The sequence below is a fragment of the Scyliorhinus torazame genome, chromosome 19 (assembly GCF_047496885.1).
Source record: "Scyliorhinus torazame isolate Kashiwa2021f chromosome 19, sScyTor2.1, whole genome shotgun sequence".
Taxonomy (NCBI): Eukaryota; Metazoa; Chordata; class Chondrichthyes; order Carcharhiniformes; family Scyliorhinidae; genus Scyliorhinus; species Scyliorhinus torazame.
The window spans coordinates 80,944,174-80,968,332 of NC_092725.1; the positions used below are offsets into that span (position 1 = coordinate 80,944,174).

A 24,159-nucleotide genomic window follows, 5' to 3' on the forward strand; every position below is an offset into this window, starting at 1 on the left:
TCTGAATTCTCCCTCTATGTACCCGAACAGGCGTCGAAATGTGGCGACTAGGGGCTTTTCACAGTAACCTCATTGCAGTGTTAATGTAAGCCTACTTGTGACAATAAAGATTATTATTATTAACTCTTGGTTGAACCAAAAGTTGGATGATAATATTAAAATTATGCTTGCATGGCTTGCTGCAACTGCAAATTATTACAAACAGAATTTCACATCATTAGGAGCAGTAACTAATGTGCTGCTGCAGTATTTACAGTCTTATAGTAACTTAAAGTCGCATGTACAAATCCAGCAAAGAAGAGCATGCAGCTGTAAAGACACCTGCAGGAAGAAGTGTCCAATTTTCTGTCGTTGGGGTGGATCTTTTGTTGGGAGATGAAAGAAAGAAAGGCAGGATTGTTTAACTCAGAGAGAAGAAAAAATCTCGTGCCATGCTGAGGGCACGGCAGAGGGAGGTAACTAAAGCTAGTGGGTGCCACCTCCGCAAGCCCCATGACCAGCTTGACCAAAGCTAAGTGTGCAGTCCACTTCACTGAAGAATTCAATGCTAGCACTTTGACTGTTCTTCACTTGCAATAGTCCATATTATTGTGTTGCTTGTTTTGATGTGGTGAAGTACCCATGCTCGCTATCATAGCAGTGGGAACCAAAATCAGTGTCTTCCCAAACTTGCCTCTTTTGCACATGATTTTCTGATATGCAAAAACTTAATATTCAGGTTTGGTTTTTTAGTGCATGAGATCATTTGCAGTCGATTATATGTTTGTAGCCCAATTTCCTCATAAGTTGATTTTTTGATGTCAATTGTGCTGTGGTTGGACAAGGAGAAGGTTTGCACTTCACCCACAAAACTGGGAGAAACATAATCCACCCTTAATTGAAGGAAGACCTGGGGTGTGATTCTCCGACACCCTGCCGGGTCAGAAAGTCCCTGGGGGCGGCGTGAATCTCGTCCCCCGCTGGCTGCCGTATTCTCCGGTGCCGGTTTTCGGGTGGGGGAGGGGATCACGCCACGCCGGTCGGGGGCCGTTGGCAGCGCCCCCCCCCCCCGGCAATTCTACGGGCCCCGATGAGCTGAGCGGCCATCGGTTTCTGGCCAGTCCCGCCAGCGTGGATTGAACATGGTCTCACACGGCGGGACCTGGCAGGTAAGTTGGCTGGTGCGGTCCTAGGGGGGTGCGGGGGAATCCGACCCCGGGGGGGCCTCCACGGTGGCCTGGCCCACGATCGGGGCCCACCTATCTGCAGGCGTGCCTGTGCCTTGGGGGCACTCGTTCCTTCCACGCCGGCCCCCTGCGCATGCGCCAGAATACGACGGCAGGTCTGCGCATGCATAGAGCCATGCCGGCGGTTCTGCGCATGCGCTAACATGTGCAGTCTCTTCGGCGCTGGCTGGCGCTGCGCCAACCCCTTTGCCTCCAGCTTAGCCGGCGGAAGTGTGGAGAATTCCACAACTTCCGGTTGGCCTGACGCCGGAGTGCTTCGCACCGTTTTTTACGCCGGTATCGGGCCATCACCCCGGAATGGGAGAATATCGCCTCTGAAATATCTTTGTATGGAATTGTGAATTGACAGGGTAGTTTGACAGAATTGAATAAAAGAAAGCACCTACTAAAACCTATTTGGTGAATGAAAGTAAACTAATTATTGTTTCCAAAGGGCAAAAAGTATTGAGTGCAACACAAATAGAACATGACAAATATAAATGTACATCTTACCCCTTCCTCAACTGGTACTTTCACATTCATTGACATTGTCCCAGTCTCACCGTTCACCATAGCTGTTCTGAGCTGCACATTAAAAAAAAAATTACCGTCAAGTATACTACTCTCAGAGTGTAACAAAGAGCCAATTTTGCACGTTCCTGAAACCTCTAAATATTACACGAGGCATGGTTGTCATAAAATCATACAGCACAGAAAAGGCCCGTCAGCCCATTGCGTCAAACACAACCACCTAACCATTCTAATCCCCTTTCCCAGCACTTGGCCCATAGCCTTGTATGCCTGGGATCGCAAGTGCACATCTAACATCTAAATACTTCTTAAATGTCCCCCTCTTCAGGCCCCCAAGCCCCTTACAGGACCCCACCTTCAGGACCCCCCCAGTCACCCCCCAACCTTCCAGAGGCCCCTCCTTACCTGCTCTACTCCTCCCATCCTTCATACAACCCCTCCATCCTCCTGTCATAGGCCTGGCACCCTGGTAGTGACCCTGCCAGCCTTGCAGTGCTACTGAGGCATGTTGGCAGTGCCAAGGTGCCTAGGCGCAAGAGGGAGAGCCAGGGTGCCACACTGCCCTGTCCCTGGCCATGCAAGGGTCTCCAACGGCCTGGGAGACTGCACCCCCCCCCCCAGGTGCCTTTATGCCTGGTCCACGTTTCTGTGGACCAGTGCTGAACGGTGTCATGCGAGGTCTCCTCGGAGCGGGCATTCATTCCCGAACCTCGGGAGAATCGGGCGGCGGCATATTTAAATGAGCCATTAAACATTTATATCTGGATCATCCCAGCGAGGGTGAGATCCAGATCGCGTCATCTCGCAAAATTCTGTAAGATCTTGCAAGGCGTTCCAAGCATTGCGAATCTCGTGAGAGGCCTCGCATGTGATTTAGCGGTCTTGTCGCATCATCGAGTGGGTTTTGATGTGGCTGTTTGATCATGCCTGTAATATGGAAGGCCAGCAAGGAGAAAATTGCTATCATAGACCTTGATGGTAACAAGAGCATGGAGGCGAGTTTCATCAGCAGATAAACTGAGGCAAAGACAGAGTTATAGAGGTGGAACAATATAAAGAAAAATAAAAAGACAAAACAACTCACAATCTCATCTGTGTCTTCCCATTCTACCTCCGAGACGTCCACACTGTTATAATTTGGCTTTGGCTTTACTTTTTTTCCATCTTTGTACTGTAATTAATAGGAAAGAATCAAAATCGATCCAGAGACCGAGAACAGACAAGTTTATAGTAGTACCATGCATAATATATCGGAACTCAAATGCGCTTTTCCATAGCAGGACATAATTTTGCTCCAGAGATTCCAGTTTATACTCAGTACTCAAACACACCACTTGTTGTCTGGGTGGGGCTGGGAGCAGAAAAGTGCTGAGTAAAGGTCAAACATTCCCCAAAGGGAAGAAGTGAAAATTATCCAAGTCACTTTAGCGATTCTCCTGGTAGATTACAGAACGCTTCTGACAAGGACTTGAGCCTGTCAGTGAAAGGTTGTGCTCATTAGCATCCATTCTGGGATGCCACAAGTGCCCTTAAAACACCAAATTGGCCCTGGCACCGGCAGACTTACAGGGCTAATCACACTGAACACAGTATTGGTGATGGCATTTGCGTGCTTGAAGTGAACATCCGGCAGAAGGATGCAGAGCAGGTTTTCACGGTGGGCACTATTGATGTGAATCTGTAGGGCCATTTTTGAGCTCAATGATCCAGCTAATACCATTTCTTCCCCTCGAACAACTGAACATGCATTAAGCAAGAGGACGAACAAGCCCAGCAGTACAATTTAAATGGATTATCCACTACTTACAAGTGAGATGATGGTTAATTTATTTTTCCCATTGCTGATTCTAAGTGCTTGGTACTTAATGTAGCTGTTTCATGTTACAAAAATCTACAGAACATAGTGTAACAGGTACTGAAGGTTTTTTTTTGGGTAACTCAAGATTTGTGCACAAACCAGTTGTTACGACTTGGGCCGTAAGAAACAAGAGTGAACACAGCCCAGTCCATTACGCGGAACCGTCTCCCATCCATTAACTCTGTCTGCATCTCCAGCTGCCTTGCTGTGATGCAACCAGATAGGATACTTTCTATGGTGCATCTGTAAAAATTGATAAAAGTCAATGCGAACATGCCGAATTTCCTTAGTTTCCTGGGTAAGTATAGGCGCTGTTGTACTTTCTTGGTCTGAGCGCCACATGGGTGGACCAGGGCAGATTGTTGGTGATGTGCACACCTAGGAATTTGAAGCTGTCAACCATCTCCACCTCGGCACCATTGATGCAGACTGGGTTGTGCATGATACTTCGCTTCCTGAAGTCAATGACCAGGTCCTTAGTTTTGCTGAAGTTGAGGGGGAGATTGATGTCGTTACACCACGCCACCATCTCTCTCCTGTACTCTGACTCATCATTGTTCGAGGTCTGAACCACTACGGTTGTGTCATTAGCAAACTCGATAGATGGAGTTGAGGCCAAATGTTGCCACGCAGTCGTGTGTGTTTAGGGAGCATAGTAGGGATGCTAAATATGCAGCCTTGCATGGCAGCGGTATTGAGGACTATCATGGAGGAGGTATTGTTGTTTATCCCTATTGATTGTGGTCTATGGGTCAGGAAGTTGAGGATCCAGTTGCAGAGTGAGAAGCCAAATCCTAGACTTTGGAGTTTTCATATGAGCTTGGCTGGGATTATGGTGTTGAAGGTGGAGCTGTAGTCAATGAATGACATCAGAGTCCTTGCTGTTTAACTGCTCCAGGGATGAGTGTAGGGCCGGGAGATGGTATCTGCTGTTGACCGGTTGTGGCGATATGCAAATTGCAGTGGATCAAGGCATTCTACGAGTATTGAGTTGATGTGTCTCTTGACCAACCTCTCGAAGCACTTCATAATGCTAGATGTCAAGGCCACCGGATGGTAGTCATTGAGACACGTTGCCTAGTTCTTCTGTATAATGGTGGTCACCTTGAAGCAAGAGGGAACCTCGGAATGGAGTAGGGAGAGGTTGAAGATGTCCGTGAACACACCTGCCAGTTGATCCAAGCAAGATCTGAGTGCACGACCAGGGACTCCATCAGGACCTCCGGCTTTCCGAGAGTTCCTCTTTCAAGAAGACTAATCTGACTTTGGAAGCTGTGACGATAGGTATGCTGCCTGGATGGTGTCGAGTTTCTTTAGCATTGTTAGAGCAGCATTCATCCAGATAAGTGGAGAATATTACATCACAGTCCTAACTTCTGACTTGTCCATGGTCGGCTTTGATGAGTTAGGAGGTGACATATTACCACAGAATTCTCAGCCTCTGACCTACTCGTGCAAGTACTGTATTTATATGGCTTCTGTATCTGGTCAATGGTAACCCCCAGGATATTGATAGTGGGGGATTCAGTGATGGTAATGTCATTGAATGTCAAGGGAGGTGGTTGGATTATTTTTTGTTGGAGATGGTTATTGCCTGTTACTTGTGTGGCATGAATGTTACTTACAACTTATCTGCCCAAGCCTGAAAGCTGTCCAGATCTTGCTGCATATGGGCACAAATTCATTAGTATCTGAGGAGTTGCAATCGGTGTTGAAGATTGTGCAATCACAAAACATCCCCACTTCTGACACGAGAATGTAGTGAAGGTCATTTAAGAACCAGCTCAAGATGATTTGGCCTAGGACACTACCCTGAGGAACTCCTGCAACAATGTCCTGGGACTGATTTGATTCACTATGTCAGGTATGACAGCAACCAATGGACATTTTTCCTCCTGACACCCGTTGGCTCCAGTTTTGCTTGATACCACACTCATTCAAATGCTGCATTGATGTCAAGGGCAGTCACTCTGGAGTTCTCAGCTCTTTTGCCCATGTATGGACCAAGGCTGTAATGAGGTCAGGAGCTGAATGACCCTTGCAGAATCAAAAGTGAGCTTCAGTCAGCAGGTTATTACGAGTAATTGCCACTTAAAAGCACTGTCGCTGATAATGCCATCACAGCAAGAGATGCAATATTATAGTTAGCACAAGTAAGCTGAAAGCAACAAGTCTCCATCAAAGCTCTGTGTTTTACGCCTGCCCTGCAGCTTATTTGTACAGGGCGGCACGATAGCACACCGGTTAGCACTGTGGCTTCACAGCGCCAGAGTGCCAGGTTTGATTCCTGCTTGGGTCACTGTCTGTTCGGAGTCTGCACGTTCTCCCAGTGTCTGCGTGGGTTTCCTCCAGGTGCTCCGGTTTCCTCCCACAAGTTCCAAAAGACGTGCTTGTTAGGTGAATTTGACATTCTGAATTCTCCCTCAGTGTACCCGAACAGGCGTGGAGTGTGGCGACTAGGGGATTTTCACAGTAACTTCATTGCAGTGTTAATGTAAGCCTATTTGTGACAATAATAAAGATCATTATTATTTATCTAGAAAGAGATAATATGACAGGAATCAATGTAGGTCAATGAGCACAGGGGTGAGAGGTGAACAACACTTGTTGTGCATAAGGATATGGGCAGAGTTTTGGATGACCTCAAACTTATTGAGAGTAGAGTGTGGAAGGTTGGTCAGGAGTGCACTGGAATAGTTCAATCCAGCGATAACAAAGGAATGGGCAAGGTTTTTGTCGTGTTGGATGTTCCGATGCTCAAATGATCCAACACGGCTGTAGATGGTACAACTCTGTTTTATTGTCTTAAACAATAACAACTACTAACTGCTGGCTGAGGTTTGTGCTTCACCAGTTAACCTGTGGACCCAGCCCTACCACTATCTTGGTGAGGCACTCAGCACATGGTCTATGTCTGAGTGGCACGCTGTGAGCTCTGTGCTCTGAGTTATCTCCTGGTAGAATGAGCGGGAACTGTGGTGCTCCCTGTTTTATAGTGCGTGTGCTCTTACTGGTGATTGGCTGCAATGTTGTGTGTGTGTTGGTTGGTCCAACTACCTGTCCATCAGTGTGTGTGTGATTGCACCATGATATGCTGATGTGGATATCATGACATCCCCCCTTTTCACAAGGGTATGTGCCTACATGCTAATAAATAGAAGTGTGTACTGAGTGCATCTGAGTATGTGTGTGCAATATTTACAACATGTACATGAGGCTAAACTATATACAGAGGAAGATGTCAGGTGCAACAGATCAACGAGGTTGTACCAATAACAAAACAAATGCAATCAGCAAACGACGAGAGAAAGAACTTCTGGAACGACAAAAAAGAAACCCGTTAGCAGTACTGTAAAACAATTCAGTGAGTCCAATGTGCTAACAGGCTCATAAGTCAAGTCTATCAGGTGGGCGACGAATTTGGGTTGACCGCCTCAAGGGTGGGTCAGGATCCACCGGCTGAGGAATGGGCCTGGCCACGGGCGAGAGAGTAATAGGCAGAGTGGCAGGAAGCTCAACAAAGCCGATATCAAGGATAACAGGAGGGCGTGGCACCGGTGCATGATCTCGTAGCGAGTGCGGAACCAGACGAAGGGCTCGCCGATTACATCGGCGAATGGAGCCATCAGACATACGAACCAGGAACGAGCGGGGAGCCATGCGGCGGAGAACCTCGGCGGTTGCCAACCAGCCACCCTCCGGTAGGTGTATGCGGACGTTGTCTCTAGGCGCCAGGGCAGGAAGATCAGTTGCCCGAGCGTCATGTGCCACCTTCTGCTGAGCACGCTGCTGTCGCATCCTTTGCAGTACTGGAGCATGGTCGGGTTTTGGAACATGAATGGATGGCACAGTGGTCCTGAGGGTACGACCCATCAACAGCTGGGCTGGCGAGAGGCCCGTGGACAGTGGGGCCGAGCGATAGGCCAGCAGGGCTAAACAGAAGTCAGATCCGGCATCAGCAGCCTTGCAGAGGAGCCGCTTCACAATGTGGACCCCCTTTTCCGCCTTGCCGTTCGACTGGGGATGCAAGGGACTGGACGTCACGTGCGTGAAGTTGTATGAAGTGGCAAAGGAAGACCATTCTTGGCTCGCAAAGCAAGGCCCGTTGTCAGACGTGACGGTGAGTGGAATTCCATGTCGAGCAAAGGTTTCTTTGCATGCTCTGATGACAGCTGATGATGTCATGTCTTGCAGGCGTATGACCTCCGGATAATTTGAGTAGTCAACCAGAATGATGTAGTCCCTTCCGAGCGCATGAAAGAGGTCCACGCCCACCTTCGCCCAGGGGGACATGACTAACTCATGGGGCTGAAGTGTCTCAGGGGGTTGCGCCGGCTGAAACCTTTGGCAGGTGGGGCAGTTGAGCACCATGTTGGTGATGTCGTCGCTGATGCCAGTACACAGCCTCTCGGGCCCTCCGCCTGCACTTTTCAACTCCGAGATGGCCTTCGTGCAGTTGTTCGAGGACAAGCTGGTGCATGCTGTGTGGGATCACAATCCGGTCCAACTTCAAGAGGACACCATCAATGACGGCCAAGTCGTCCCGGACATTGTAAAATTGTGGGCACTGCCCCTTGAGCCACCCTTCCATCATGTGGCGCATTACACGCTGTAGAAGGGGGTCAGCTGCAGTCTCACGGCGAATGTGGGCCAGACGCGCGTCAGTGGAGCGGGCCCTGGGGATCGCGGGGTTGGCCGATGAGAGAGCAGTCACCGAAAGAGAGGTTGGCCTGAACCGCAGAGGAGGGGATCTATTGCCCCTTCACCCAGATGACCTGTCTCCAGTGCATCAGACAAAATGATCCTTCCCACCCATATATCTCTTCACCTGCAGGATCTCCAACTGACGGGGTAAGGCCATCCGGGTCACCCTCCGCTCCAGCCACGAAGAAGAACACCTCGGAGGACAGCTCCGAGAATACCATCATCGAGGCATCACAGCCATCACCCCAATCTTCCACCAGGGCAGAGATACATTCCTCGGTGGGTGAAATTAGTGGACAGGCTTCTGAGGCACAATCTGGTGAGTGTTTTGTTATGCTCTTGATGGAGCATAAGCTGCTTCCTTGGTGTGCACTCTGACAAAGGAAGGTTCAGACTTGGAGATAGCTTCAACACGTTTATTAAACTATGAACAATTCTCTTACTTGGATTCGACACTACTGTTAATCCTGCTATAGCTACTCAGACTGACTAACCAGTCTGCTACAATCCACGTGGTGGGAGTGATGTTCAATCAACCCTGTGCCTGTACTCACTGAGAGTCTCCACTGGAAAGAGACTGAGCATGTGTGATGTGTCCTTTTATATGGGTTGGTGTAATGCCCTCCTGGGGTTGTGTCACTTCTGTGTGTATCGTGAATGCCCATTGGTCGTGTCCTATCTTACTGACCTATTGGTTGACTGCTTGTGTGTCATGTCTCTGGTGTTCCCTCTAGTGTCTAGCTAGGTGTAGTGTATGTAAATTAACCCTTTGTGTACTTACAGTGATGTATATCACCACATCCCCCCTTTTTTCGTGTTACATATTTTCTGTACAGTGTTAAAGAAAATTGAACAAACTAGGTAGATGAGTGATACTCTGTACAAGATATGATAACAGTGATCATTAAACAATAAGTCCAAATCATATGCATGAGTCCAAAGTTCATTAATTATTATGGTCGAGTGGCTTTCTTGTTTGGTTGGTGAGTTGGTGATGTTGATGGTGGCATTGCATTGTAAACACCATCAGTGTCCCTGTGCTGAAGGAACCAAGAAGTGGTCAAATCATTTCGTTGTCGGATTTGGACTCTTTTTTTCTTTCGATGCTTGTGGTGGTAATTCTTGATGGCATCTGTCCTGAAAGCCATGTTGCCTGTTGGTAGTGCAGCAAACGTGAATTGGTAAGATGCATCGGCCTGCCATGGCATGTCATTGTACTGAGCTGAGCAGTAACAGTGTCCCTCATTTGCAGAGTTGTACCATGTCGTACCAGTCGTTATTCCATTGGTGTTGTGTTTGTCGTGCTTGTTGTCGACGTTGTTGCCTTTGGTACGCTTCTTGTTGTTGTCTTTGATGTTGTTGTTGTGTTGATTGGTTTTGTTGCCGTGTTTGCTGCGCTCAAGGACCACACTCTGTGTATAATACGACTCCTTCACACAGTTACTCGTGTCAGCGTGCTTTGTGGCGTCTGCTGTTTCCTTGAGCGTGCCGTCACTGAGTTTGCGGTGCTCCCCGTCTGGAGTCATGTCCGGCTTACTTGAATCATCTTTGGCTTGTGGATGCTCCCCGTCTGGAGTCTGGGCTGTTTCACCTGAGTCAGTTTTGGCTTGTCGATGTTCCCCGTCTGGAGCCCTTTCTGGTTCACCTGAATCAGCTTTGGTTTCTTGATGCTCCCCGTCCGGAGTCACTGCAGGTTCACTTGAATCATCTGAAGTTTTGTGATGCTCCCAGTCCGGAGTCAAAACAGTCAGGAATGCATTTGCTTGTGGAGAGGCTCGAGCGGATGAGGTTTGAAGTAACGTGGTGTCACCGGAGTCACCAGTAGTCTCACTGTGATTGTCGAGTGGCTCTGTACATTCTAGCTGAGGTCTGTCACGTTGCACATCTGGTATGGGAAGTGGGATGCCGTCGTCACTTGCCTCACATACAGTGGGTAGAGCCTCAGTGTCTTCTTGTCGTTCACTTGAGCTGTGTAGACCATCAGAGTCTTCTTTTGGTGGCTGAAATAATCTGGGTGGACTGTCATGGGGATGAGGATGAGGGCCTTCCTGGCTGGACCCTTGCCGTTGCGTGTCCTCCATCCTCCAGCTGCTCCCACGGGTCCTCCCCGGGATCGTCTTCCAGCCCTTCCTGGTTCGGATCCTCCTCAGATGAGGCTGCATGTCCCTCCTCCTCTAGCACATCGTGCCGCTGCGATGCCAGATTGAGGAGGGCACTGCAGACCGCCACAAAGCGGGAGACCCTCTGGGGGAGCGTACTGCAATGCACCACCAGAACGGTCCAGGCATAGGAATCACATTTTCAGCAATCCGATACACCGCTCAATGACAGCAAGGGGGCAGCATAGGCCTAATTATGTCAGGTGTCCGCATCGGTCTTTGGTCTCCACACTGGCGTCATCAGCTATGACCTCAGAGGGTACCCCTTATCCCCCATCATCCTGGGGTCATCCTCCGAGACGCTGTGCATGATCCAGAGGTGGTGATCCTCGACAGGTTGGCAAGTCCGTGAGGACATGGCGCAGGTGCTGCACCATCTCCTTGTTGAGGCGAAGTCTCCCCCAGCCACATGCTATCAATCATCTCCTTGTACAATCAATGATGCCTATACACATTGGGCCGTCACTGGAGCCTCTCTTGGTCCCTCCTCTGCCTGTCTTCAGTGGCCATGGCTTCAGGCTGTGCAGTGGCCCCCTGCACATGGGATACCGTGTCCAGCCTGCGTCGACATTGCTGCTGCCTGGGTGCCACCAGCACCACGAGGGCAGCCGCTGCGGGGGCAACAACACCATTCATTGTGGCATCTGTAAGGAATGACCAACAATCAGTTTGCTTCAACCTCAGGACCCTCATAACCCCCGGGCCTCCCCCACCTTCTCTCACAATCCCATCCATCGAGCAAGTTGTGCTGGAGAACTTTGCTCTATACACTCTGATGTGTTGGGTACTCTGCTACACAGCCGAACCAACACGGTTGCGAATGGTACAACTCAGTTTTATTACTAACATTTATTTACAGTGGTAAACTGGTTACTGAGGTTCGATCATAACCCTTGAATCTGTGGACCTTTTCCTAATACTATCTTGGAGTGGCACTCAGCACATGGTGGATGTCTGAGTGGCTTGCTGTGAGCTCTGTGCCCTGAGCTGTCTCCTGCTGGAATTCACGGGAAGTGGCGTGTTCCCTGTTTTGTAGTGTGTATGCTCTTGCCTGTGATTGGCTGTGGTGTTGTGTGTGTGTTGATTGCTCCGTTGATCTGTCCATCAGTATGTATGTCTGTTTGCACCATGATGTTTACCTGAATATCATGACATCCCCCCTTTTTTATAAGAACATGTGCCTATGTGGTTATAAATAGAGATGTGTGCTGAGTGCAGCTGAATATGTGTGTGTGCAATATCTACAGCATGTACATGGGGCTAAACTATATACAAGGAGCGATGTCGGGTGCGACATAGCAACGAGGTTGTACCATAAACAAAGGACGGGGAAATGTTGAACGACAAAACGAACTCCTGTAACGACAAGGAAGAACAGAAACATATTAACACAGTGGTATTATGAGTTCAATGTACAAACAGGCTCATAAGTCCAGTCTAGTAGGTGGGCGACGGATTCGGATTGACCGCCTCAAGGGTGGGTCAGGATCCACCGGCTGAGGAATGGGCCTGGCCACGGGCGACGACGGAAGGGGCATGGTGGCAGGAAGCTCCACGAAGTCAACATCAGGAACAACAGGAGGGCGTGGTACCGGTGTAAGTTCCCGTAGCGAGCGTGGAAGTAGGCGAAGAGCCCGGCGATTGCGCCTGCGAATGGATCCATCAGGCATGCGAACCAGGAACGAGCGGGGAGCCACGCATCGGAGACCTTCGGCAGGTGCTGACCAGCCACCTTCTGGTAGGTGGATGCGGACGTCATCTCCAGGCGCCAGGGCGGGAAGATCAGTTGCCCGTGTGTCATATGCCATCTTCTGGCGAACGCGCTGCTGTTGCATTCTGTGTAGTACCGGAGCATGGTTGGTTGTGGGTACCAGAATGGGTGGCACAGTGGTCCTTAGGGCGCGACCCATCAACAGCTGGGCTGGTGAGAGGCCAGTGGCTAGTGGGGCCGAGCGATAGGCCAGCAGGGCTAGGCAGAAATCCGATCCGGCAGCAGCAGCCTTGCAGAGGAGCTGCTTGACGATGTGAACACCCTTCTCCGCCTTTCCATTGGACTGTGGATGCAGAGGGCTGGACGTCACGTGTGTGAAGCCATACGAAGCAGCAAAGGACGACCACTCCTGGCTGGCAAAACAGGGCCCATTGTCCAACATGACAGTCATTGGAATGCTGTGGCGAGCGAAGGTGTCTTTTCAGGCCCTTATGACAGCGGACGATGTCAAATCGTGCAGGCGTATGACCTCTGGATAGTTTGAAAAGTAATCAATGATGATTACATAGTCCCTGCCAAACGCGTGAAAAAGGTCCACACCCACCTTCGCCCAGGGGGACGTCACCAGCTCATGGGGCTGAAGCGTCTCAGGAGGTTGCACCGGTTGAAACCTTTGGCAGGTGGGGCAGTTGAGCACCATATTGGCAATGTCATCACTGATGCCCGGCCAGTATACCGCCTCTCGGGCCCTCCATCTGCACTTCTCGACCCCCAGATGGCCTTCCTGTAGTTGGTCGAGGACCAGCTTGTGCATGCTGTACGGATTCACAATCCAGTCCAGCTTTAGGAGGACACCATCAATGACGGCCAAGTCGTCTCGGACATTGTAGAACTACGGGCACTGTCCTTTGAGCCACCCTCCCGTCATGTGGCGCATCACCCGTTGTAGAAGGGCGTCAGCCGCAGTCTCCCGGCGAATACGGGCCAGACTGGAGTCGTCAGCTGGCAGATTTGCCGATGTGAAGGCCACTTGCGCTTCGACCTGACAGATGAACCCCTCCGAATCGGGCGGTGTGCTCACTGCTCTAGATAGAGCATCCGCAATGATAAGGTCCTTTCCCAGGGTGTAGACCAGTTGGAAGTCATACCTCCTGAGTTTAAGTAGGATGCGCTGGAGGCGAGGGGTCATCTCGCTCAGGTCCTTATGTATGATGCTGACCAGGGGCTGCTGGTCAGTCTCAACGGTAAACTGGGGGAGACCATACACGTAGTCATGGAACTTGTCTATTCCGGTTAGCAAACCCAGGCACTCCTTTTCGATCTGCGCGTAGCGCTGTTCTGTGGGGGTCATGGCCCGCAAGGCATAGGCGACCGGGGCCCATGGCGCAGTGTCACCCCGCTGTAGGAGTACCGCCCCAATGCCGGACCGGCTGGCATCAGTCGAAATTTTAGTGTCACGAGATGTGTCGGAAAACGCCAATACCAGGGCTGTGGTGAGCTTAATTTTGAGCTCCTCCTATTCCTTCTGGTGTGTGGGCAGCCACTGGAACTCCGTGGACATCTTGACTAGGTGGCGCAGAGCCGCCGTGTGGGAGGCAAGGTCGGGAATGAACTTCCCCAGGAAGTTGACCAGGCCTAGGAAGCGTAGCACTGCTTTCTTGTCTGCCGGCTGCGGCATGGCTGTGATGGCGCCCACCTTGTCTGCATCCGGACGCACCCCTGACCGGGATAGGTTGTCCCCCAGAAATTTCAGCTCGGTTTGGCCGAAAGAACACTTGGCTTGGTTGAGGCGCAGGCCGTTTTCCCGTATGCGCGCAAAGACGCGCTGAAGACGATTGATGTGCTCCTGTGGTGTGGTGGACCAGATGATGACATCGTCCACGTAGACGCGCACCCCTTCGATTGCCTCCATCATCTGCTTCATGATCCTGTGAAAGACCTCGGATGCCGAGATGATGCCAAATGGCATTCTGTTATAGCAGAACCTGCCGAAAGGAGTGTTAAAGGTGCACAGCTTTCGGCTGGACTGATCCAGTTGGATCTGCCAAAAACCCTTCGAGGCATCCAGTTCTGTGAAGATTTTAGCCTGGGCCATTTCGTTCGTGACCTCTTCCCGTTTGGCTATTGGGTAGTGTTCCCTCATTATGTTGTTGTTGAGGTCTTTTGGATCAATGCAGATCCGGAGCTCGCCGGAGGGCTTCTTAACACACACCATGGAGCTGACCCATGGCGTGGGCTCCGTGACCCGGGATAGCACCCCTTGGTCCTGGAGATCCTGCAGCTGCTGCTTGAGGCGGTCTTTGAGTGGCGCTGGGACCCTGCAAGGTGCGTGAATGACCGGGGTAGCGTCCGGTTTGAGCCGAATTCTGTAGGTGTAGGGCAGTGTTCCCATGCCCTCGAATGCCTCCTGGTTGTGGGCGAGGAGCGATTGGAGCTGTGCCCTGAATTCTGCATCCGGAAAGTCAGATGTGCCTTCTGGAGACAGAGTGTGGACTCGTTGCACGAGGTGGAGAACCTTGCATGCCTTGCGCCTAGCAGGGAGTCCTTTGATGATCCGACTATTTCGAATGAGAGTGTGGCTGTGTGTGTGTTGTGTGTCACCTGGAGCTGGCAGGACCCCATAGCCGGGAAAACATTTCCATTGTAGTCGACCATCTTGCAACGGGATGGCCGAATTGGTGGTTTGAGCTTCATGGCGTAGAAGGCTGACCATGCTATGAGGTTGGCGGAGGCGCCAGTGTCCAGACAGAATGTTATCGGTGATCGGTTGACCGTTAGGCTGGCACACCATTCATCACCCGGATTGACAGTGTTCACTTGCAACGGCTGGTGGGTCCCGGCTGGAGACATCCGGTTCCCATCAATGACCGCAACACGGAAGGCGTCCCGGTCGTCTGTGTCATTGGTCTGGATATCGTCTGGGCACGACTCGTTGTAAGAGGGCTGAATGGCCCGCATGTCCCTGCGAGGTTGTCGGAATTGGTGAGCGTTGGCAGGTTGAGCTGCTCGACAGCAGGCAGTGTAGTGGCCCATCTTGCCACAGCGGAGGCATTGTCGGTTTCTTGCCGGACATTGCCGCTTTAAATGTGCGGCTCCGCAGTTGCCGCACGTCGTGACATCATGGCGTTCGTTGCGCCACCGCGCATGCGCAGTTCAGTCTTGCGTCGAGCGCGCCCGCGCATCATGTCCCTCTGTGTCGACGTATGTTTTGGTGCGCACAAATGCGGGAGGCCTCGGAAAGCTAGCGAAATGGCCACCCTCGTCCGGGCCGCGGGCCGGGAGGAACTCGATCGCCTGGACCCGTTCGGCCTCGTAGGACGCCTGCCTCGCCGATCCGGCCGCATAGGACCCCTGCCGCGCCGATTCGGCCGCTTGAAATTGGGAGTAGCGGCTAGTCGCGTTTTCATGCAGGACACAGGCTTCGATTGCGGAGGCTAGGGTGAGGCCTTTTATTTTTAGGAGCTGCTGGCGTAGGGTGCCCGAGGTCACCCCAAAAACAATCTGGTCCCGAATCATTGAATCGGAGGTGGTGTCTTAACCACAGGACTGCGCGAGGATACGGAGGTGCGTAAGGAAGGATTGAAAGGGCTCATCCTTACCCTGCAGGCGCTGCTGGAAGAGATACCTCTCGAAACTCTCGTTGACCTCGACGTTGAAGTGTTGGTCGAGTTTGAGAAGGACCATCTTGGACTTGGTCTTGTCCTCACCTTCCGCGAACACCAGGGAGTTGTAGACATGGATGGCGTGTTGACCTGCCGTGGAGAGGAGGTGGCGATCTTTCTGGTGTCCGAAGCGCTCTCCTTTTCGTTGGCTTCCAGGAAGAGCTGAAAGCGCTGTTTGAACAGCTTCCAATTGACGCCGAGGTTTCCAGCAACTTGTAGCGGCTGCGGCGTGCTGACGGTGTCCATGGCGCAGGATGGCAGATTCCTGAGAATTCGTAGGTAGGTCCTACAGTTACCGGGTTCCAATCCTGGTACTATGATGTGTTGGGTGCTCTGCTACACAGACGAACCAACACGGTTGCGAATGGTACAACTCAGTTTTATTACGAACATATATTTACAGTGGTAAACTGGTTACTGAGGTTCGATCATAACCCTTGAATCTGTGGACCTATCCCTAACACTATCTTGAATGGCACTCAGCACATGGTGGATGTCTGAGTGGCTTGCTGTGAGCTCTGTGCCCTGAGCTGTCTCCTGCTGGAATTCACGGGAAGTGGCGTGTTCCCTGTTTTGTAGTGTGTATGCACTTGCCTGTGATTGGCTGTGGTGTTGTGTGTGTGTTGATTGGTCCATTGATGGTCCATCAGTATGTATGTCTGTTTGCACCATGATGTTTACCTGAATATCATGACACACTTATCCCTGGCCACAGCAGGAGCCCCTAGACCCCAGACCCCTGCGGGAGCATTGGGGTGATGGTGTTCCGGTGCCCTCCTCTGATCCACACACTTACCCTGTGGTCGCAGGGATATCCTCAGTGGTGAGGCCCAGCTCTAGAGTTTTTGATTGTTGGCTGCAGCCTCTGTGATGTTGTTGCCTCCAGGGTTCAGGCAAAGTGTCCAGGCCTCACCATTTGACTGGAATGCTGCGCAATAACACTCATCTGAGACTTGGCACGTGTATCCATGAGAATGCACTTGGGATCTGTGAACTACTCATATAACTAACTATGCCAATTCCATGGTAGCAATAGCCTTCAACTGTGCAGCTAGAGTCTTCTCACAGTCAAAGGGCGTTCAAGTGACCTTCAGCATATAACCAAGAACAGGGCTCTGTCCTGGAAGCGTTTGGTAGGACAGACAGGCAGCAACTGTAATTGACTGTGTTATGGGTATACACAATATTGGGGGATGGCTTGTAGGTCCCGCAGACGCAACACCCCTCATCCCCCCAGCCCAGGGGTGACCCCTGACCTATGACACTCATCCCCCACCCAAGCTCTGGGTTGTATGCCAGTGAATGGAAATGGCTACTCATCTCCTCAGCTCCTCTCACTAGCCATTGCGCCAACTTCCCATTTTTAAAAAGAAGTACAAAATGACCCCCGCATGATCACTTGCTGGGGAGCCGGTTTGTTCCTGGAAGGCTGTGAGATTGGATTTACATCTCGCTAATGAGATGGAGGTTGGTCTTAGTTGGTGTCAATTGGAGTCTTGCCACGTCTGGGTGGGATCCGGAACCCGCCACCGGGAGTGAGCAGGTAGATTACGAATCGGTGCACGCCGGGAGTGGGGTCCGATTTTGGCCTCTCCCACTATTTAACCGGTGCGCCCAGATCTGCACCAGATGGAAGTGGCCATTAAATCGTGCCTGTTATCTTCAAACTGTTGATTACTGCCATGCTATCGTACCCCTCCCCCAACCTCCACAATTGAGAATTTCTGTGGCAACAATTTTTCAAAGACACTAATTCAATTAGTCTGGAAGACAATGCTGACACAATCAGGAAAAACATTCCAAGAATACCACTAAAACAGAAAAACTGTTTTTTCTTGCTAATGAGGCAGTTTGCAAAGTTGATAATTCTTTCATTCGTCACCATCACACATTTTAATGAACTACATTCCAAACTTCACCATATCTGTGAATTCTAACAACTTCCATTTGCAACATGCGAGGTTGTAATAGAAAAATATGAAGAAAACATAATGTTTGTAGAACCAGTATGTAAAAAATCTTCAATGTGCACAGAGAGTTAGGATTCGGATTCACTCCCCCAATTCACTGTGCAATGAATGTCTGTTCCCAGCCATTCGGAAACCAGAATGCCAGTGGCAGAGGAATGGGAGTTTAATTTCTCCTGTGTCTGGCATATGGCCTTTGCAATATAAGGGCTGAGAAATTTCTCAAAGATTCTTCCAGGTCTGGCAGAAAACCTGGGATGGATTCACCACCGTCCGCCACCAGCAACAGAGTTCCCGATGTGGCGGAGAATCCAGCGTCAAAGAAAAAATAGGATCAGTATCCGTTTCTGATGCTCCGGACCCCTGGGGTTCATTCCCCCGCCTGTGGGAGGATGTAAAATTAACTATTTGCATCCTATTAATGTGTTGAACACCAGATGGAGGTCTCTGGTGGGGATTCTGGTGGGGGATCGAATGGGGTCTCCTCTCCGGTTGATAACGTGGAATGTGAGGGGGTTGAATGGTCCAGTAAATAGGTCCCAGGTGTTTGCGCACCTGAGGACTTTGAGGGCGGATGTGGTTTTCCAGGAGACCCATCTGAAAATCAAAGATCAAGGTTGCAGAAAGGTTGGGTGGGGCAGGTATATCTTGCAGCATCTGCGGGTGGCAGATGTACTGATTAATTAGAGAGTGGCTTTTTCTGCAGTTACTATATTATCAGACCCAGGTAGGAGGTACGTAATCATCAGTAGGTTTCTGGCGGATACGCGGGTGGTGTTGGTTAATGTGTATACACTGAACTGGGATGACAGCATTCATTAATAAGGCCCTGGTTCTGTCCCAGACCTTGATTCACATCGGTCAATTATGGGGGGGAAACTACAATTGTGATTTGGATCCTAGTTTCGATAGGACGAGTCTGAAGTCTTGGAGTCCATTTGCGGTGCGAAGGAGTTATTGGTGTTCATGGAACAAATGAGGGGGGGTAGGCACGTGGAGATTTAGGTTTCCGAGGGATAAGGAGTTTTCTTTTTTTTTCCCACGTCAATCGGGTTTACTCCCAGATTGACTTATTTGTGGTGGGAAGATCTCTTCTTCCTGGGTTGAGGGGCGGCCTAGTTCTCGGCGATCATGATATCAGATCATGCTCTGTATTTTGTGGAGCTGATGTGAGAGCCGGGCCGCTCTCAGTGACCGCCGTGGAGATTGGGCACGGCGTTGCTCATGGATAAGTGATTTTGTGAGCCGATGTCCTCTCCCATTGGGGAGTCTGTTGAGTTCAATAGGAATGAGGCGGTCTTGCCTTATACGCTCAGGGAAGCCCTGAAGGCGGTTATTAGGGGGGAGATAATCTTTTATAAAGTGGATAGGGACAAATCTGGGAAGGTGGACAGGCAGAGACTTGTGGCTGCCATTTTCATGATGGACCACCAGTATTCGATTATACCGACACCAGAATTCTTGGAGACAGGAAGAAACTGCAAACGGATTTTGAGCTGTTATCGACCGGTAAGGCAGTGAGCCAGCTACAACGCTCGAGGAGGACATATTATGAGTCTGGGAAGAAGGTCAGTTGTTGGTTGGCTCACCAGTTGAGGCAGCAGGCTGCATCTGGGAGATAGTGTAGGTTTGGGACTTGGGTGGCAGGTTGGTTTCTGCCCTAGAGAGGGCCAATGAGGTGTTTGAGGCCTATTGAGGGTTGTATGAGTGAGAACCTCTGGAAAAGGGTGCATCAATGTAGCAATTTTTGGATCAGCTGACCTTCCTGGAGGTGGAGCAAGAGAGAAGACAGATGTTGGAGATGGTGACAGGGCTGGAAGAGATTATGAGCTGTATTCAGTCAATGCAGATGGGTAGAGCTCCGGGTCTGGATGGCTTTTCCATGGAATTTTACAAACAATTTGCAGGTCAGTTGATCCCACTTCTGCTGGATATGTTTTGTGAGTGCCGTGTCTCCCAGTCTTTCTCCCCAAGTCTTTCTTTTGGAGGGTTAATAAATTGATAACTATCTTTGTTGGGCTGGTAAGACTCCTCAAGTTCGTAGGATGTTTTTGCAAAGAAATAGGCAGTCAGGCGTGGTTGGCACAGCTAGTTATTCTAATACTGGGTGGAAAATATCGCTAAGATGCGGGGGTGGTTTGAGGACCCGGACTCTATATGGGGTCAGATGGAGGAGGTTTCATACATACGGTTGAGTCTGAGGGCCCTGGTTACTGTGCCACTCCCGTTTTCCCCCGCTAAATTCTCTTTGAGGCTGGTGGTGATAACCAATTTGAGAATTTGGAATTAGTTTAGGCAGCTATTTAAACTTTGCTCTATGTCACTGCCTGCTCCAATTTGCAAGATTAGACTAATGGTTTAGGGCATGGGAGAGGGAGGGGGTGGAGAGGTTTGGGGACATATTTCTAGAAGGCAGATTCGCCGAGCTGGACAAGTGTTAGAGAAGATCCAGCTCCCGAAAGAGAATGTGTTCAGGCACTTTCAGGTACACAATTCTTTACGCAAGGAACTTCCTTCATTTCCCTTGGCACCATCGACTTCGCTTATGGGCAGAATCCTGTCCTTGGCCAAGGGGAAGGAAGGATGTCAGATGTTTATGGGCAGATGTTGGCGATGGAGCAGGAGGAGGTAAAGAGGAAGTCAGAGGGTGAGCTGGGTTTGGTCATTGAGGGGGGTCATTGTGGAGTGAGGCTCTTTACAGTGTCAACTTCACCTCCTAATTTGCGAGGTTAAGCTTGATCCAGTTCAAGGTAGTGCACAGGGCACACCTGACCAGGGCGCATATGAGTGGGTTCTTTTCGAGGGTGGAGGATAGGTGTGAGTGGGGGCTGGCAAATTACACGCACATGTTTTGGTCTTGCCCCAAGTTTGTTAGTTTCTGGGTCTTCTTTTCTGGTACAATGTCAGGGATTTTGGGCATTCAGTTGGAGCTGTGTCCTGTGGTGGCCATTTTTGGAGTTTTTCACTCATGGTGCTGCAGACGGGGATGAGGGCTGATGTAGTAGCCTTCGCCTCGCTAATAGCCTGGAGGTGAGTTCTTGGGTGGAGAGGTCTTGGCGTGGCTGGGGGACCTGCTGGAATTTCTGCACCTCTATATTTTTGATTGAATCTGGTGCGGCTTTCTTCCACTGTATTATTTGCTAATAAGAGAGTCTACCATGAGGGGGTCGATGGAACTGTCTTCTTCAAAATGGCAGCCTTTCATCTAATTTTCAGGGAGCAGGTTACCGTCAGCTGTTTGGCGGGGGGGGGGGGGGGGGGGTGGTTGGCTCTGTATTTTGTTTTAAGGTATGGCATTTTTTTCTCATTGGGGGTGAGGGGTTGGGAAGAGGGCATTTAGGGGATTGGGCGATTGTTGTATTGTTGTTTGAGTATAATGAAAAATGTTGTATGATTAAAAATATTTTTTTAAAAGGCATTAGTTGCAATGTTTAAAAGCTGTCATTGCATGGTACTGCCCAGCCTCTGTCATCAATCGCCACATTTTGTTAATGTATGGTCAGAGAATTTACTCTGGTAAATAACATTTGTACATTTATTCCTTTCTGTTCTCCCCATTGCACACATTTGTTTGCATCAATATAGAATGGTTGACGTAGGCAGCACGGTGGTGCAGTGGTTAGCACTGGGACTATGGCGCTAAGGACCTGGGTTTGAATCCCGGCCCTGGGACACTGTCCATGTGGAGTTTGCACATTCTTCCCGTGTTTGCGTGGGTTTCACCCCCACTAACCCGAAGATGTGCTGGTTAGGTGGATTGGCCATGCTAAATTACCCCTTAATTGGAAAAAAAAAATTGGATACTCTAAATTTAAAAATAAAAGAATGGTTGAAGTTACTTACTAAAGGTCGGAGATCAGGATGGGCAAGTATATATCCATTATTAGTATTCAAAAATGCGTAACCATGTACTCCAAGCTGCATGATAAACACATTAAAGGGAATACAATTTTAAAAGCAATGTCACAATGATGAAATTTTACTCAAGTCAACGTTTCTTTTGTTTTTTTATTCTTTCATGGTGTAATGATATGTAGACAGACATGTCACAACTCCTAGCTGTGGCACTACCACTAGAGGGCATTACTAGATCCAATATATAACTGAGTCCCCAGAAGCTCTAGCTCTCTTTCCATGTGGGAGTGACTAGGGAGCAGCAGTGTAGTAGAGAGGATCTCAGCCTAGACACCACGTGTAGCTTAGATACAGTTTGTACAGTTAGTTATCCTTACTTTATTGCTGGAGTTAGTTCAGTGGAGTTTCAAACTCATTTAGTAGTTTTATCGTTACTGAATAAATTCTTTCAGTTGACTTCAAAGACTCGAGTGTTCTTCAACATCGTCTACAGTTAGTAACAACATATATTACTTAAACCCAGTAATATAACATGCTCAAGGAGTAGCAATATAATATAACGCATGGGATGTGTGTGTTGTGGACAAGGGCAGCATTTGTTGCCCATCCCTGATTGCCTTTGAACTGGGCATTTAAGAGTCAACTACATTGCTATGGGTCTAGAGTCACATGGCAGATTTTCTTCCTATTAGTGCACCAGATGGTTTTTTAACAACAATTAATGATGGTTCATTAGTAATGTTCGCCATCACTGGGAGTGACTTTATATTCCAGATTTATTAATTGAATGTAAATTATACTAGCTGCCATGGTGAGATTTAAACCCATGCAGCCAGAGCATTAGGCTGGGTCTCTAGATTACTTGTCCAGTGACATTACCACTGCGCCGTCATATTCCCCTTGGAGCTTTGGAGGTGCAAAAAAGGCAAGAGTCAAGTCATACAGACTTGAAATGTTAACTTGTTTCTCCCCAGATGCCATGAGACCTGCTGAGTTTTTCTAGCATTTTCTGTTTTTAATTCAAACCACGCACCAGGTAATTTCTTAAGATGTCATGCCACATGTTTCTGCATCAACTGCTTACTTATGCAAAGTTTTCACACAACCTCTCAAGTTCCTTCACTGCATCACATGCATATCCATACCTCAGCAGGGCACATAGCCAAGATGCAACATACAGTTGAAAGCCTTGCTATATTTATATCTATAAAGACTTCATAAACCATTGCAACAAAATCATACTTATTTATTGGCATGTAGAATTTCAAGTTGTCTGCTGGCTTGTCGTGTCACACATGAAGTAGAAAAATGCAAAATATCATTAGTTATTGTGGAGCAGAGAAGAGTGAGTGAATCGGTGCTCTGTGAATTATTTAATATTCACTATACCACATAGAACACAGGATAAAACCACTGACACCCGCTTCAGCTTCTTGAAAATAAAATGCATTAACAGTGTGAGAAGGACAAGGGTATGAAACAGTGCATGATTTTGAAACGCATCTGAAATACATGATTTCATGGAGCGTTGTTTACATTTTCTTATGGCTGAATTAACAAATCTGACACTAATTATTTCTGCTGGCACTGAAAAAAAATGCTGTGATTTGTTAACTCATGAGGTGCTATAGTTTATCTGCAAATAATTTGCATGTGTTATTCTGATCAGGACTCCAAATAAGAATGATATTTTATCATCACTGATGGTTTAAAGCATTAATGCAGTTTAGGACTTACCTTGTACCTTGGAGCTAATTTCAACAGCTCTCTCAGTGGAACATCTGAACCTACAACTCCCAGGAGAATACCGTGTGCTCTCTACAGGAAAAGAGAGAGTATGAGGGCAGATCAGTCACAAAAATAGTTGAAGTTCTTCATTACATACATTGCTCCTAATGCTTCTCTAATAATTGGCAGTCATTACATTGAGTTTGAAAACTTCAAAATGGGAGTGGGCTGAACCGTGGGTGGTTGACACCTTGGAGGAAGGGATCTGGGTGTTTTATTGAAAGTAGATCGAGGAACCACTGAGAGACTGTGACAGTAGACTGTGGGATAGGGGAGGAGAAGCTAGGGCTTGGGGTCATTAACCATCTATTTGTGGTGACCTGGAAGCGATAGTAAGGCACCTGATATTTAGGAAATTACAGGAGCAAGTTTGTGCCTGAAGCTTTTGGTGGGGTCATGGGAGTACTGACAGATCCTGCAAGCATTAAACTAATCTGAGATTTGGAAATACTGGGGAATATCAAAGGTTTGACAGCAATGGAATTATGTTGGATTAGCTCCAGTTGGAATAATTAGAAGAATTTGCAGTGCAGTGCTTTGTGAAAGAAAGCGCAGCTGAAACTGAAAGGAAGAATCTACAAGACAGTTTTAAGAATAGCCTTGTTATGCAAAAACATGGGCAACATCAAAAAGAGGAATAATGACTGGATGATAAGGATATAAGGATGCTGAAATGGGTATGTGAAGTAATGAGAAAGGACAAGATCAGGAACTAGCAC

The 24,159-nt window shown here is 49.0% G+C and overlaps 1 protein-coding gene across 6 annotated transcripts in view; it reads right to left on the reverse strand.

Moving 5' to 3' along the window:
• The window catches only part of LOC140396252 (voltage-dependent calcium channel subunit alpha-2/delta-4-like), an 820,155-nt gene that overhangs the window by 473,797 nt on the left and 322,199 nt on the right, over nt 1-24,159 (reverse strand). For all 6 annotated transcript variants that reach the window (XM_072484603.1, XM_072484602.1, XM_072484604.1 and 3 more), the window contains 4 exons: nt 23,390-23,470; nt 21,641-21,715; nt 2,821-2,907; nt 1,719-1,790 (listed from right to left, as the gene is read on the reverse strand). In XM_072484603.1, coding sequence (XP_072340704.1) covers nt 1,719-1,790; nt 2,821-2,907; nt 21,641-21,715; nt 23,390-23,470 — 315 coding nt within the window. The remainder of the gene's footprint in view (nt 1-1,718; nt 1,791-2,820; nt 2,908-21,640; nt 21,716-23,389; nt 23,471-24,159) is intronic.